The sequence below is a fragment of the Caretta caretta genome, chromosome 2 (assembly GCF_965140235.1).
Source record: "Caretta caretta isolate rCarCar2 chromosome 2, rCarCar1.hap1, whole genome shotgun sequence".
NCBI classification, from domain to species: Eukaryota; Metazoa; Chordata; order Testudines; family Cheloniidae; genus Caretta; species Caretta caretta.
The window spans coordinates 22,596,186-22,611,912 of record NC_134207.1 but is presented as its reverse complement, the minus strand read 5'-3'; the positions used below and the strand labels follow the sequence as shown (position 1 = coordinate 22,611,912).

At 42.5% G+C, this 15,727-nt stretch overlaps 1 protein-coding gene across 1 annotated transcript in view; it reads right to left on the bottom strand.

Annotated features, from left to right (window-relative positions):
- Nucleotides 1-1,036: 1,036 nt before the first annotated feature.
- Nucleotides 1,037-15,727, bottom strand: part of ANXA13 (annexin A13) — a 69,180-nt gene continuing 54,489 nt past the window's right edge. Inside the window, exons 3-11 of the mRNA XM_048841610.2 lie at nt 11,766-11,860; nt 9,856-10,026; nt 8,609-8,642; nt 8,436-8,515; nt 6,283-6,351; nt 5,944-6,045; nt 3,358-3,433; nt 2,571-2,683; nt 1,037-1,390 (exon numbers count right to left, since the gene is read on the bottom strand). Coding sequence (XP_048697567.1) covers nt 1,271-1,390; nt 2,571-2,683; nt 3,358-3,433; nt 5,944-6,045; nt 6,283-6,351; nt 8,436-8,515; nt 8,609-8,642; nt 9,856-10,026; nt 11,766-11,860 — 860 coding nt within the window. The 3' untranslated portion in view covers nt 1,037-1,270. The remainder of the gene's footprint in view (nt 1,391-2,570; nt 2,684-3,357; nt 3,434-5,943; nt 6,046-6,282; nt 6,352-8,435; nt 8,516-8,608; nt 8,643-9,855; nt 10,027-11,765; nt 11,861-15,727) is intronic.

The following is a 15,727-nucleotide window of genomic DNA, read 5'->3' as shown; positions in this document are numbered from 1 at the left end:
TTGATTTCAGATTAGGAATTTGCCTCCAAATAAAAAAAAAATTCTTTTGAAAAATTGGCCTTGTATTAGAGCTGTTAAATGTTCCTGTGACTGGTACATCCTCCCTGCCCTGTGCACTATACAGCCTCACATTGCTCCTTGAAACACCTCCCTCCTTTCAATTAGTCTTCCATAACTGACCTTGCTCTCGCCTAAGTACTGTACTAGCTGCCCAGACACCATTATTGGGAATATGATATAAATATCGAGAGAGATAGACTTTGTTCCACCGTCCTCAGAAGTTAGTACATTGTAATAAAAAGGCAGGACCAAGATACATGCATAAAACCCCATAAGCCTGTTTCCTGATCAGCCACTCTTATCCCTTGGCTTCCCAGACTCTCCCCTGTATTCTCCCTGCCACATCATGTCTAATCTAAGGCTCAGTCATTTGTTTAGGGCATAGTCCTGCATCGGGGGTGGTGCAGAGCTGTCCAGCTCCAGTAGAACGTCTCAACGCTCATGGGGAGCATGCTCATTTCTATGTGGTACAGTACACTCCCCCTTGCGGGCCAGTCCCACTTCAAGGGCAATACAGAGGCAGGGCAAGGCCAGGGACCCACCTCCTCCTCACCCACTTTGTTGTGCTAGGTTCCATGGCGTAGCACAGAGGGTGCAGTTCCTGCCCTCCCCTCAGCCCAGGGACTGCAATTCTTTGGCCCTTTTGTGGGATAATTTAGCAGATGATGCTGATGGGAGACATGGCTCAGACAGGGAAATCACTCTCACCTTCCCTTTGGATTGAGAGCAGAGGCTGATGCGCATTGTTCATTGGCAGCTCTCTGGCAGTTAAAGCAGCTGTGATGATGGGCTCAGAAGGGAGCACTATTCAGTCCATTTTGGCACAAAGTGTGATGGCATGATATGGAGTGCTTAGGATGTGGGTTATAGGAGCAGAGGAGGAAGGAATTCTCTAGAGACACCAAAGATCCCTGGGGGAAACGGTGACAAGATTCTAGAAATCCCTCTTTATGTTAAAGATGGGAAGACAGGTCAGTTTAGATTTAGTTTTTTAAAACATTTTTATTGCATGAGAACATTTTGTGTGATAGGCTTGGCCTGAACCTCATGTCCAGGTAACACAAGGATTACCTGGCAACACGTTCCCCCACTGTAAAGAAAATAAACGGTGTGGATTTTTTATTGCTAGTGCCACATTTTTTTGCATGCTACTTGGAAGCTGGTCAAGAAGGTGACTTCTTCTCATGTTTCTCCCTTTGTGACAGCAGTCTTAGTGTAGCAGTGCCACTAGCAGCTTTCTGAAGTCCCCAGAGATGTCTGATTTGATGGCCTCTGCTAAGGACTTGTTGTATATTTTCTGGAACTTCTCCTTTATTGTTTGAAGGTCAATCTGAAATGGAAAGAATTTTTAGAAGTGCGGATCTGTTTTGCACCATACCTCACTCTTCTAGGTCCTGATCCAAAGCCCACTGCAGTCAGTGGGAAGATTCCGATTGATTTTAATCAGATTTGGATCCAGGGCCTTGGTGGGGAAGGAGTAGGTTCAAAACCGTGGAGCACTTTTAGCTCAAACTTGATATCCTGACTGCTGCCCTTACACAGTGGCTCAAGTTACGGTCTCCTCTGGAAGACACTCCTGGGTGGTAAGGAGTGGGGGAGAAATTTCCAGGAATAGAATTAAAAAAATAAATAGTTTTTGGGTCATACATAACTTTCTGGTTGCTAAGTACAGAGAACCAGATGTTATATGTTAGTCCATAAAAGATGGCGTCAATGATATGGGTCATATCTTTATTACGGAGGTTCTCAAATGTTTTCATAGTCAGGCCACAACTTAACAGGGAGAGTGTCCTGGAGACTAATTTCCAGCCCCACCATTCCAATCATATGGTTAATCACTTTGCCTCTCCATCAAATCACTTTGCCTCTCCGTCACATGAACCTTTTCCCTTCCTACGCAAGACCACTTAACATCACAGTGGCGACAACAGCTTACATGGAAGAGTAATGTTCAGACGTGTTTATGGAGCTGAAATGTCTTGAGCATGTTTTGTGCTTTGTGAAAAGACTTTAATCATAGTCTGCTTTGACTCTTATCTTCTTCTCTCCTTCTCCTCTGCCCTGTTTTTCCCATCTGGAAACAGACAGAGCCTGCACCATGTGACTCCCTAGCTCTCCACTGACCATACTTTGCGAACTGCTTCTTTATCGTTATTTAATTAGGATTTTTTTAACAAAGCTCTTTGGGACCAAACAACTTATCTCCCAGTTGAATAATGGTGGCCAACTTTAATCTAGATGTGTTTGGCTCCATTGTGCAATTACTAATGTGTCTCATGCATCGTTCTTTTAAAAAAAAATAAATAGATTTGGTATCAAAGCTAGAGTCTGTTCTCAGTTTTATGGGTGTAAAAACAGTAATAGCACTGAAGTCTATGGAGCTTCGTTGAATTTAAATTGCAAAACTGACTGAGCACAGAATCTGATCCTACTACTGTAATTCATTCCTTCTAAATTTCACACTTATCCACCAGAAGATTTGGGGCCTCTCAGATCCCAGCATATCTTACCTCAGTCCGAGTCACGAGGATGCGAATCAAAGTCTCCTCCTCTGTCCCTGCGCCCTTCATTGCCTCATACAGACGGGTGGCAAAGTAGCCTTGGCAATCTTTGGCACATCTCACTAAAGAAGAAAAGCGAAAGGGACCTCATGAGCCTTGTTCAGTTCATATTCCGCACTGTAGCTTCAGTAGGAGGAGAACAAAGCCCTCTTAATGGAAACCTAGACATCCCCAATGTCAGTACCCAACTGGACGTGCATTGTTGTAGGGCCTTAGTCCTGCAACTGGCTCTGTGGAGATGCAAGGGTCAACCCATATCATTACAGGTGACAGACGAGCCTAAAAGTGAATGTATTGCCCTACAGAGAGAGCATGTTATATACTTATGAATATCAAAATTGAATAAACATGTTAATGCAAGCACAGAAGGGCTGAAAATGTTGATGTTTATATTCCAGAATGAAAATGAATTGTATGGGGACATGGTTTTCGTTCTTTTGGACCGTCTGGAATTCTGCTCCCTGCCAATTTACTCCTGAGTGGGATGATGTTGGCTTACTTCTGTGCTCTGAGACCTAAGATCTAGATAGCTCATGCTGGGGCTTAATGGAGGTTCTTCCCACAGACACATGGGGCAAGTCAACATTAATTGGTTCTGTCCCCCAGTGATCTTTCCGTGTCTCAATCTAGTTCTAACAAAGCAGATTATCACTGTGTTTATACACATAAGAACCCCAATGGCTAAAGTCAAGTGAGGATGAAAACTAGAGAGAAAAGCTATAGACTTTCTTTTTACCAAGAGTGAGAAAGGCCTTCTCCAAATCTCCAGATGTTTCACTTTTAATGGCATCTTCAATGTCTCTCCCCTTCAGCTAAAGAGATAATGAAAAAATTAATTATAGCTTCTGTTTGTGCAGTAATCTATCCCTCTAGTGATAAGAACAGCACTGAGCCACTCCTGTTTCTGATCACATGGCTTTTAACGTGGCAAAAGACTGATTTAGATCATATTGATACCTTCTTTGACTTTAGGGAGTAAGCTTTTAACTACTTTAATCCCCATGGCGGGCAAGGGTCTCACTCCGTCTCAAAGGACCAGATCCTCAGCTGGTGTAACTCTTCCTGGCTCCATTGACATTGATAGAACTATACCGATTTAATTCAGCTGACTCAGAATATGTAACGTGCATCCTTAAAGGTAACTGAAACATTTGCAGTAGGTGTTGTAGTGAATCATCTCATGACTTCTTCTTGGGGAGACCTCCAATTGAGAGAGACTGTTCGCACCTCCTCTGTCCCACCAAAGACTTGGATAGGTCCAGACAGTCAAGGTAGATTTTGGTGGGTTGTAACTTATTTTCTTTGGGTAAATGTAGTTTAGAAGGGTCTCCGTTTTGCCTGGGTTTTGTACCACACTGTAGGGAGGAGACAGTCGGGCAGGGAAGGGGAAAATATTTTGAAGTTAAAATCTGTTCTAATTTTTGTGAATAAAAAAAATCTTCTATTTGTAAAAAATGAGATAATTTTTCGTCGACTCCGCCTCGCAAGACAGGATTCTTCCACTCTGGAATATCTGCTCAAATGAGAGATGGGCAAAACTGGGAATGTTTGGGGTTTGAGTTCTGCAAAACCAGGCTTGGTTTGAATCTAGTCTTGCAAACCAAACCCATCAAAATATGGAGAGGATTCATATGTGGACAGATGGCTTTAGTCTCGGGCCCATCGCAACTTCAAATACAGATGGAAAGGATGCAGGTGGGTTTGACAACCCGTGTTTGGCTTTTGCTTTAGAAATTCAGGGGATTTCAGATTTGAGGCTCATTTATTGAAACTGCCAGAGTTTGGGTAGTGTTTATGTGTACATGTGTGTAGATAAATGGTTCTGGCTTTGGCCTCTCTAGCCACAAACAAAAGTTTGGAGTAAGTTGTGAATATATTTCCAACAATGCCTTACTAGATTTTCCCCCTCATCAAGAGATTCAATGGTTCTAATCATCTGCTGAACACAGAACAAGTTTAGGAAGGTAAATAAATGCAAGTTCTCGCCTTAAGGCAATCATGTTCAGGCATCAAAACACAGTGACATTTCTTTTTAAGAATTTATATAAAGAAACAGAGAATCATAAAATGGTCCTCCCTAATGGGAAATGTCATCTTGTCCATCCTCCAGCCAGAGCCAGAGAGTTCTGTCTAGTGTGTTCTGGAGTGTTTTGTCCAGTCCAGTTTTAAATACTGCAAGTGACAGAGTTTCTACCACTTCCTATGGGAGATGATTCCCCAGCCTACTGCTTCTCATTGTTAAACTAATTCTCAACCTAATGCATTTTATCTTAACTCCCTGCCTTGTAAATAGCTATGAACTTTGTTTAAACAAACCTGAATTTCATTTATAACATTACATAGGCCTCCAACACACTCAACCGGGTTTTGGTTTTTGGCTCTTCATTTCAGTAGCCGGGATGGAGCTGTTATGTTTTCAGCAAGAGCTGTTTATATTTCAGATGGGACTAAGCTGCAAAGTTTAGCTCCAAACATTCCCAAAGTTCAGGTGTGTGCATCTTGGGGTTTTGTTTGGGCCCTCTCTAATTTACATATTTTGAGAGAAAAGTGCATCCACTTAGTCACAAGCAGGACATACCATCTTACCTTCTCCTACATTGTCCTTATTCTCTTCCTAATTATTTTTCAGGCTCCATGGGCTTAATTCCAAAAAAATTGGAAGCCTCTAGTGAAAAGAGGTCCATTTTTTGCATGGAAGAACAGCAAGAGCTAGATTCAAGAGGCCTTCCCATTGAGACTTTCATTGAGACTGGAGGATCAGGATGAGAGACATAGATTCCCACCCATCAGATCTCTGCTTCAGTGGAGGAGAGGAGCAGAAAGTGAGAACCTCAAGGTCTTTGGCCAGGGGCCTATTAGCTGTGCAATGTACCTCTTTGCTGAATCTTTGCAGTGTAACTGGGGAAAGGTCACCCTCTCTGTTATTCATGGGGTTGGGGGAAGACAGGACAACAATCAAAAACTTATTTTGCTGGATATTATGGGGCAGATCCTCAACTGGTACAAATTGATGTAGACCATTCATTACAGCATTTGAAGAGCTGGCCCTATACATATATTGCTAGATGTTTAGAATGTCTGACCCCTCCTTAAAATTACAAATAAAGAATCATATGTTCCAATTGTAAGTAGATCTGCTCTAGGAATTATTTTGGGGATGTTCTATGGCCAGTGTTATGCAGGAGGTCAGACTAGATAAGAATGGCCCTTTCTGGCCTTGGATTCTATGAATGTGTGAATTAATTCCATTAAATTACCACTGAGCTCCAAGCTGCACAATACCTGTCACAGAACAAAAAAAACAACAACCAACAAAACTTACCTTTTCATAAGCTTGAAAGGTAGCTCTTAGCTGCATGTAGTTTCTCTTTGCTAAGACAACATTGAAAACCAATTCGTCTGTTCCCCAGCAGCCTTCCCCTGCCTCAAAAATTGAATGTTAAAATTAACCGTTTTTAAACGTTTGTTTGTTTTTTTTTCATATTTTTAAAAACCAGACATTGCAGTGAACCCAATGCACCCAATTCTGTTCCCAACCTGCCATTTTATTGGTACAATTTAATGCCATTGTCTTTGGGGTTGTTCAACATTTGACACCTTAGAAATGCCATAGACAGATAAAGACCATGACAATTGGGGATTTCTCCATTATTTCACTTACTTCATACAGCTCTTTGGCATCTTTCCCAGCGAGCTCTGCATCGATCTCCAGTCCTTCATCTCGGTTAGCCTACAGAAAGGGACATTGTGTTAAAAAAGAGAATACATGCTTATTACTCTTGTACAGTAGAACCTCAGAGTTACAAACACCAGCGTTCCGAACTGACTGGTCAACTACATACCTCCTTTGGAACCGGAAGTACACAATCAGGCAGTAGCAGAGACAAAAAACAACAACAACATAAAGCAAATACAGCACAGTACTGTGTTAAATGTAAACTACTAAAAATAAAGGGACAGTTTACATTTTGTTTTGACAAGGTAAGGAAATTGTTTCTGTGCTTGCTTCATTTAAAGTAAGATGGTTAAAAGCAGCATTTTTCTTCTGCATAGTAAAGTTTCAAAGCTGTATTAAGTCAATGTTCAGTTGTAAAATTTTGAAAGAACGAGCATAACATTTTGTTCAGCGCTATAAACAACCTCCATTCCCGAGTGTTTGTAACTATGAGGTTCTACTGTACTAGAATGGAGCGTTTTCCTTTTTGCCTTCACAAGCTGCTTCCTCATAGTCTTTTTGCTGCCATCTACTGGCCATTGTCTAGTGCTGTATCAACAAATTACACAGGGCTAAATTCTACTTTGGCTTACCTTGCACCCTGCGCAATCCCATTGATTTCAAAGGTACAAATCAGGGCAGAATTTAGCCCATAGTATTTGCTTTACTTCAAAGATGCTAGTTCACCAAGGCTAGTATCCTGCCTTCTGCAACACTCAATACCTGTTGCTTCAGAAGAAGGTGAAAAGATCCTATGTTTTACCGACACAGTTGTGCAATGCTGTACAGTGGAGGCATCCCAAGTGATCCCTGACTGTCAGGAACATGTAGCCTTGTAACCCTACAGCTGAAACTTTCTTGCAAGAATAGGGGAATACGGAGGCACGTCTGTCACAACAGTCAATTTAAAAAAAGATTTCCAGTACCTGCAATGAAATGTCGCTTTTGTCACATTTCTATTCCTTAATAACAGTCATGTGGCCCTGCACTCTTCCTCCCTATTTAACAATCAGAACCATTCACTGACACCTGCCTTTTTAGCGTTGCTTTAATTTTCTACAGGAATTTCTGGTAGCACCTATCAAGGACAAATCTATGAATATTCCCTGGTTTGTCCCCCCTGAAAATACACCCAGAGGGGTCAAACAAAACTATTGTGGCTTCCCACATTCTAGAACGGGAATGTAGCTGTCATGTATTTAGCTATGCCACCGTTGTGCCTTTCCTTCCTGTGTGCTGTACCTTTTCATCTCTGTCTGTCTGCAGAGATGGACAGTCGTTTTGTGTTCAGTGCATTCTCTCTCTCTCTCTCTCTCTCTCTCTCTCTCTCTCTCTCACACACACACACACACACATCCAGCTCTCATGGAGACTTTTCTTCTTGTTTTCTTAATCTAAAACAAAGAGCATTCTGTCTGATATAATGTTTGCTCTGTGTGAATCGAAAAACATAGCAAGCCCCTCCCACCCTTTCTCTGTCTTATCTGTTTAGATTGGAAGCTTTTTGGGGCAGGGACTGTTTCTAATTATGTCTCTGGTACAATGCAACCCTGATCATGGTTAGGTACTCTAGGCATAACCATAATACACAAAATAAAGTAGTAATAATCCAGTATCTTCAATGGAGGAATAATACTATGCAAGATCTAAAAGCTCTTAGTGAGAATTACCATCAATGGTAAAATATGCCCTTGACCAAAAGAGGTGGGGTGCAAACTGTGAGAATGGCCAAGGACTGCTATGGTCTATAGAACTAGGTGGTAAGTAAGTAAAATCCCAGCACAACAGTGCAATAATAAAGTTTCCCTAGACTGGGGGCAAACCCTCTTTTGTGTCCCTAGGTTTTATACGTATATAAATCTCAGATAGGAAGAGCCAAGGCTGAGCTGTTATTGGAGTCATGGTCACATCCAGCCTGAATTGTACACTTGTCTTTAATTATGACTCTCGATTTGGTCAAAAGGCTGTAAGTATAGATGTTTTGCTGTAAAGAGCCTGTGTGCACAGAACAGATATTTATTATACCTGCACTATCTAGGTGGTGTAGAAAAAAATGCCTATATCATGTAGGTTTGTAATAGAAATATTCCAACCCTTACCTGTAGCACAGAAACCAGAATCTTTCTTAGGGAGCCACTTGTGTCGCTTTTTACATCAGATTCTAGATCCCGCTCAAAGACTATTAAGAAAAAAAGTCTGTAAGATTTTATTCACTGCTAAAGGGTGAGATATTTTCTTTAAACGAGGGTGTTTTATATAAAATATCACTTACGCCTTTTGTATGCATCCTTTATGTCTACAATTTGCTGGGATAAGCAAACAAACAAAAAATCAGGTCAGTAACAAGCCCATGTGACTTGACATCTTCAGATACCACAGTGGTGTTCCTGGGATTAGACCCCAGATGGAATGATGACATTTAGTGGGAGATATGTAATAGGTCAGATTTTCAGTCTCCACTAAGATCCAAGTTTCAGAGGAACAGCCGTGTTAGTCTGTATTCGCAAAAAGAAAAGGAGTACTTGTGGCACCTTAGAGACTAACCAATTTATTTGAGCATGAGCTTTCATGAGCCACAGCTCATGCTCAAATAAATTGGTTAGTCTCTAAGGTGCCACAAGTACTCCTTTTCTTTTTACTAAGATCCAAGTTCAGGAAAGTACATAAGTACATGCTTAAATCCATTCCTATTCAGGACAGCAGTTAAACACATGCTTAACTTTGTGTTTCTTTGATTTCAATGGGATTTAAGCACATGCTTAATTGCTGTCCTGAAGAGGATCACTTTCCTGAGTTGCGCTGGCCTAAATGCCCTTTGAACTGCTGCAGTGATGCAAAAGTCTCTTCACACTCCCTTAAACAGGTATAAATGTTGTCATGTGTCGTGATGTATGATGCACCCCCCGGCATCTGTCCCTCTCTGCATCTCTCCAAAGCCCACTCATATTCTGAGGGAGGTGGGTGCTGGAGGGGTGGGAGGGAACTTTCTGATGTGACTATGATGTTCTTTATCTACATAGCATTTGGGTCTAGGGTGCCCTCTCACGCAGTCCCAGAATACCAGACATTCTGGTACTTCTAGGAATGGCATGGGCCCGACCCTGCAGGTGAGATACCCCCTCCCCGCCTCCCGGTGTGACCTTACATGTGTGGTGTGTAAGGTCATGCTGGCAGGGGCAGAATGGCACACTCTTCAAAATTCATCCCCCTTATAATATCAGACATAACCACCTGAGTTTTTCTTGCAGTACTGGTTGGGGGACAAACCACCCCAAAAGAGGACTGTCCAATTTATAACACGACAAATGGCCTGACTATTATGGTCAGTTCCTTAAAAAATGCTCCTGACTCCAGTCTGAGGGGGCTGATAGCCTTTTGTCTGCAGCTTCTAGAGGGAGACATACTCCACTCACTTGAGCAGTTCTGACATACCTTCTTCTAGAGGGCAGGGGTGACGTGCGCACTAGTCAGAGCAGTACAGCAAGGAAGATGTATAATAACGGCTAAACACCCACGAACCTTATTGACCCTGGTGCAAAGAATCTCAATCAGCACCAATTCATCCGTTCCTGCACCTTTCATTGCTTTCCGAAGCTCTCGGGCATCATATTCACATGGACGATCCAACAGAGCCAATGCTGTCTTTTCAAAATTCCCACTTAGTTCTCCTTTCAGTACCTCTTCCAAATCCTAAGGAAGTAGCCCAGAAAGTTAATTCATAGCACAGAAAATCCAGAAGAATTGAGAGGTAATGTTTACTATTGTTTATTAATTATTTGTGTTAAGTCTAGGGAGTTGTTAACATTTCCTGTGCTAAAAGAAGTCTTCCAAAAATTCAGATCAGAAAAAAGGGAAAAATATCTTTAAATCTACGGGCCTGGTTCTTCTCTCATTGACACCAATGTACATCAGGAGTCCCTCTATTGATGTCAATAGACTTATCTCAGTGTAAACCACCAGGCACCCCAGTGCCTTGAGAAGGTGAGCTGGGACTACTTGATCCACTGTCTCAAGAGGCTCATGCTATATAGGCAAGAGCAAGGTATTACTACTGTGTATGGTTGTTAAGGGTGATAACACCCAAAAGTTGTGTCCTTTGGTTGGAAATAAGACAGAAATTCCTAATATCAGTGCCACTGTAACTGTGATGTCTCAAATTGGTCGTTTCAGACCCTTTGGCTCAGTTCTCTAACATATGCTGCTTCAAATACTCATTGTGAAACAAATCCTGCAATCCTTACTCAGGCAAAATTCTTATTGCGCTCACTATTGGGTTTGCCTGTTGAAGGATTTTGGGCCAAATACTGCCACCCTTACTGACGTTGATTAGTGACCTAATCTGCAACTAGCTCCAATCAATTACAAATTAAGTATAAGTCCTGCAGGATTTGACCCCATGCCTAAAACAGGTGTTTTGAAAGCTTTTATTTTTCTTATATTAAATATTACTCAGGCATTGAGTCTTTCCTTTCAGAAGTCAAGTACCAAAACAGATTTCTGACCTTTTGAACTTTATTGAAAATCTGTAGGTCAGATTTTCGTCTCATGCTGGTATATATCAGCAGTAAATCCATTGAAGTCAATATAATTACGCTGATGTAAAACTGGTGTAAATTATATCAGAATTGTCCCTCTGAATTTACATTAGGAAATTTCTGTTGCTATATCAACTACCTTTACCCTTAGTTCAGGCATTCTTTCTCACTGCAGGGGAGGCAAACAAAAATGAAAATGTTTTAAAGGTTCTGGAATTTGAGTATAAATGTCCGGCTCTACTGAATTTGATAAAAATACTTCAAATTAGTAAATGCAGTTTTCTAGAGCTGGTAGAAAATTTTCCAACCAAACAGTTTTCTGTTGGAAAATGCTGATGAGATGAAATTGAAAAATGTTGTGGAAATGTATTGATTTCATCAAAATATTTCCTCGGGAAATTATCAAAATGTTTAGATAAAGTTGAAACATAGTGTTTTGAAAAATGTGAAATGTTTGTCTTTTAGGTTATTAAATTATAATGTATAATACAATATAAAAATTGAAATGATAAAGTTGAAACAGAACATTTTTCCCTTATCAAAACAAAATATTTTTGGAATATCTCACTTTGTGAAAAATTCTCAGATTTTGCCCTTTCATCCCAAATTGGGACGAAAACCTATTTTGAAAGCTCAGAGTCTCCCAAGGAAGAGAAATTCCAAATTTCAATCAGCTCCACTAAGTTCCATTTACCAAGCTATCTGTAAGGCCCAGGATGATTAATAGAATCAATATGTTAAGTGACAGTAATTCTTTCATCGGAAACTAACTTCCTGATTCTGTGTCTTTTAAAAACTGTCAGACACATGGCATTATCAGAAGTGGGGAAATGCGGGGGCACATTTCTAAAGAGCACTTTGTTTAAAACAACAGGGCCATTTCTTTTGAAATACCTTGCTATACATGGTCTTGTACTTCTGTTTTACTTGTTGCCTCTGGTCTGATGATCGATTTGATAGGATTTCAATAATTGCTGTTTCATCTGTTCCTAAAAAATATTAATGTAGACGAGGAAATCATTCAGAAACTGCCAGCAGATTTCATTTCTGCTGGGAGAGGAAAAGAGGATCGAGAACTCTCCCTTCAAATTAGTAGAAAATTCGTTTCAGAACATCAGTTGGTGTCAACGATAGCTTTTCTAGCATGTACCATTTAAAAAAAGTTACTTTTAGTCTGCAGCCAGAACATAAAGAGAAAGTGCACCCAAACCAATGCCACATAAAGCTAAGATATCATTAGGGAACCAAATTGCATGTTTCAAGGAATAAGCTCATCAAGGATCAGGAAGAAATTCCACCCTGTGTACCACTGAATAGCTAGCCAGGTGTATTATTTGTTAGGGTTTGGAAGTTAGCCTCCTTTGAAGGATCAGATACTGACTACCTCTGGCAGCAGAACACAAGTGTGCCAATAGTCTGACCCAGTATGGCACGTTCCGTGGGAAGTTAACCTATTGAAGATAATTGGAAAACACTCACTGTCTTCAGCAGGAGCACGAACTGGTGTATAACAATGTTGATTCTTGCTCCCTTAGTTACTTTGATCACAGATGGCTATGACATACCAGGGTACAGTCCAGATCAGGCGGGGCTGTGTCACCCTGGCCTTGCAACCTTGGGTGTCTTACAATGCCTTGCTGAAGGAGCTCCCACCTGTGCCACTCATAAACAGTCTTCCACCATGCAAGCCACACCCTGAGTATGTGTAACTGCAGTCTGCCAGTCACACCTGGGTTACAGTCTGGCTCTCAGCAGTCTTGGTTATACTGCAGGATGACCCTAACAAACCCCCAGCCCCAGATTTCCCCCCAGGGAACTATGCCTTGTACTGCCTGCCCCAGCCCTCTCCTGGACAGTGCAAATATTTTAAGTTCATTATTCCTTTAAGGGAATAATATGCAGGTTTATTATCTCAAGTAGTTATTCAGACACTTCAATTTAAACACACTGGATTGTCTGAAACAGTAAAACAAGTGTATTTACTACAAAGAGAAAGGTTTTAAGTGAGTACAATTAATGAGGCATACAAGAAAAATAAAGATTAATAGGTATCAAGGTCAGAAGGGACCATTATGATCATCTAGTCTGACACTTACTAATGCCTAACTTAAACTATATCAGATTCAAGCAAAGTTTCTTGCCACATGCTTTCAGCAGTCTTACTGACCAAGCACTGTGGGTTAGGACCTTTCCCCCAGAATCCAATGACTGCTTACTTTGTCTCTTTAGGTGCAGTGAATGTGATGAGCCCAGCGAGAGAGGGGGGTTCCTTGGAGTGTTTGTCCCTCCCCTTTTTATAGTTTCAGTTCCCCTCTTGAAAAACATTTCCAGCTGGGCACTAGGAGACAAAGAGTCTATGTGGAAGGATGTTCCCTGCTGTTTTTTTCTCACCGGTTTGAGCTTTCTTTGTTTTCCTCCCTGCCTGATGACTGTGTTTACTGCTTAAATGAAAATTAAGCAAAGCACATATTCCTTTGTTAGGACAGACCTGTTTGCTAACTTCTGTTTTGGCAGGGCTGTGAGGCTTGGAACATATATTAATAACCCACCAGACAGGGGAATTTTATAACTTCACAAACCATATTGCCACACGTTTTATCAGGACGATACCGACCAGCAAATTCTGAGTGTTTAAATCAATGGTTCTCAACCTTTTCTCTGCTGCCGCATACCGTGATACCTTTAATTATTTTGAGACACACCACCATATCTCCAGATGAACTTGCCCTCTTATCACCTCGGTTTAAGCTGTTTACCACCCTTACCATTCACAGCTGGCAAGGGCTGTGTGCTGGGAGGGTGTAGCTCAAGGTGCAGGGAGTGGGTAACTAGGGGCTGTGTAGAGAAAGGAGGGTAGTTCAGGGTGCAGCGGCTAGCTAGAAGCTGTGTGCAGAGAGGGGTAGCTCAGGGTGCAGGCAGGGGTGTAGCTAGGGCCTGTGTGCCGGCACAGGTGTAGCTCAAGGCGCAGGGAGGGGCTGTGTCTGAGGGGGTGCTGCTGCTGCGGGGCTCAGCCATGCGCTCAGTCCTTTGTTGGCGTAGTGGAGACAGCTCCACTCCTTGTGAGCATGTGCGCACCAGCCCGGGCCATGCTGTCCTACACAGTCACCATGGCCACTGGCACCCAGTGGTTCACGGGCATTGAGGAGGACATACCTGAGCCTGGAGGGTGAGGTGACCATTACCCAGCTCACATGGGGAAACTGATCTGGATGCACAGAACGCCTGGTGTCACTACTCACCCCCTGCTCCTGAATGTTCCTCCATGCCCCCCTTAAGGGGCCCTGGCCGGCCTGGGCCTGGGGAGGGAGCAGGGCCAAATCATAGAATATCAGGGTTGGAAGGGACCTCAGGAGGTCATCTAGTCCAATCCCCTGCTCAAAGCAGGACCAATCCCCAACTAAATCATCCCAGACAGGGCTTTGTCAAGCCTGACCTTAAAAACTTCTAAGGAAGGAGATTCCACCACTTCCCTAGGTAACGCATTCCAGTGTTTCACCACCCTCCTAGTGAAAAAGTTTTTCCTAATATCCAACCTAAACCTCCCCCACTGCAACTTGAGACCATTACTCCTCGTTCTGTCATCTGCTACCACTGAGAACAGTCTAGATCCATTCTCTTTGGAACCCCCTTTCAGGTAGTTGAAAGCAGCTATCATATCCCCCCTCATTCTTCTCTTCTGCAGACTAAACAATCCCAGTTCCCTCAGCCTCTCCTCATAAGTCATGTGTTCCTGTCCCCTAATCATTTTTGTTGCCCTCTGCTGGACTCTTTCCAATTTTTCCACATCCTTCTTGTAGTGTGGGGCCCAAAACTGGACACAGTACTCCAGATGGGGCCTCACCAATGTCGAATAGAGGGGAACAATCACGTCCCTCGATCTGCTGGCAATGCCCCTACTTATACAGCCCAAAATGCCATTGGCCTTCTTGGCAACAAGGGCACACTGTTGACTCATATCCACCTTCTCGTTCACTGTAATCCCTACATCCTTTTCTGCAGAACTGCTGCCGAGCCATTCTGTCCCTAGTCTGTAGCGGTGCATGGGATTCTTCCGTCCTAAGTGCAGGACTCTGCACTTGTCCTTGTTGAACCTCATCAGATTTCTTTTGGCCCAATCCTCTAATTTGTCTAGGTCCCTCTGTATCCTATCCCTACCCTCCAGCGTATATACTTCTCCTCCCAGTTTAGTGTCATCTGCAAACTTGCTGAGAGTGCAATCCACACCATCCTCCAGATCATTTATGAAGATATTGAACAAAACCGGCCCGAGGACCGACCCTTGGGGCACTCCACTTGATACCGGCTGCCAACTAGACATGGAGCCATTGATCACTACCCGTTGAGCCCGACAATCTAGCCAACTTTCTATTCACCTTATAGTCCATTCATCCAGCCCATACTTCTTTAACTTGCTGGCAAGAATACTTGGGAGACTGTGTAAAAAGCTTTGCTAAAGTCAAGGAACAACACATCCACTGCTTTCCCCTCATCTACAGAGCCAGTTATCTCATCATAGAAGGCAATTAGGTTAGTCAGGCATGACTTGCCCTTGGTGAATCCATGCTGACTGTTCCTGATCACTTTCCTCTCCTCTAAGTGCTTCAGAATTGATTCCTTGAGGACCTACTCTATGATTTTGCCAGGGACTGAGGTGAGGCTGACTGGCCTGTAGTTCCCAGGATCCTCCTTCTTCCCTTTTTTAAAGATGGGCACTACATTAGCCTTTTTCCAGTCGTCCGGGACTTCCCCCGATCGCCATGAATTTTCAAAAATAATGGCCAATGGCTCTGCAATCACATCCGCCAACTCCTTTAGCACTCTCGGATGCAGCACATCTGGCCCCATGGACTTGTGCT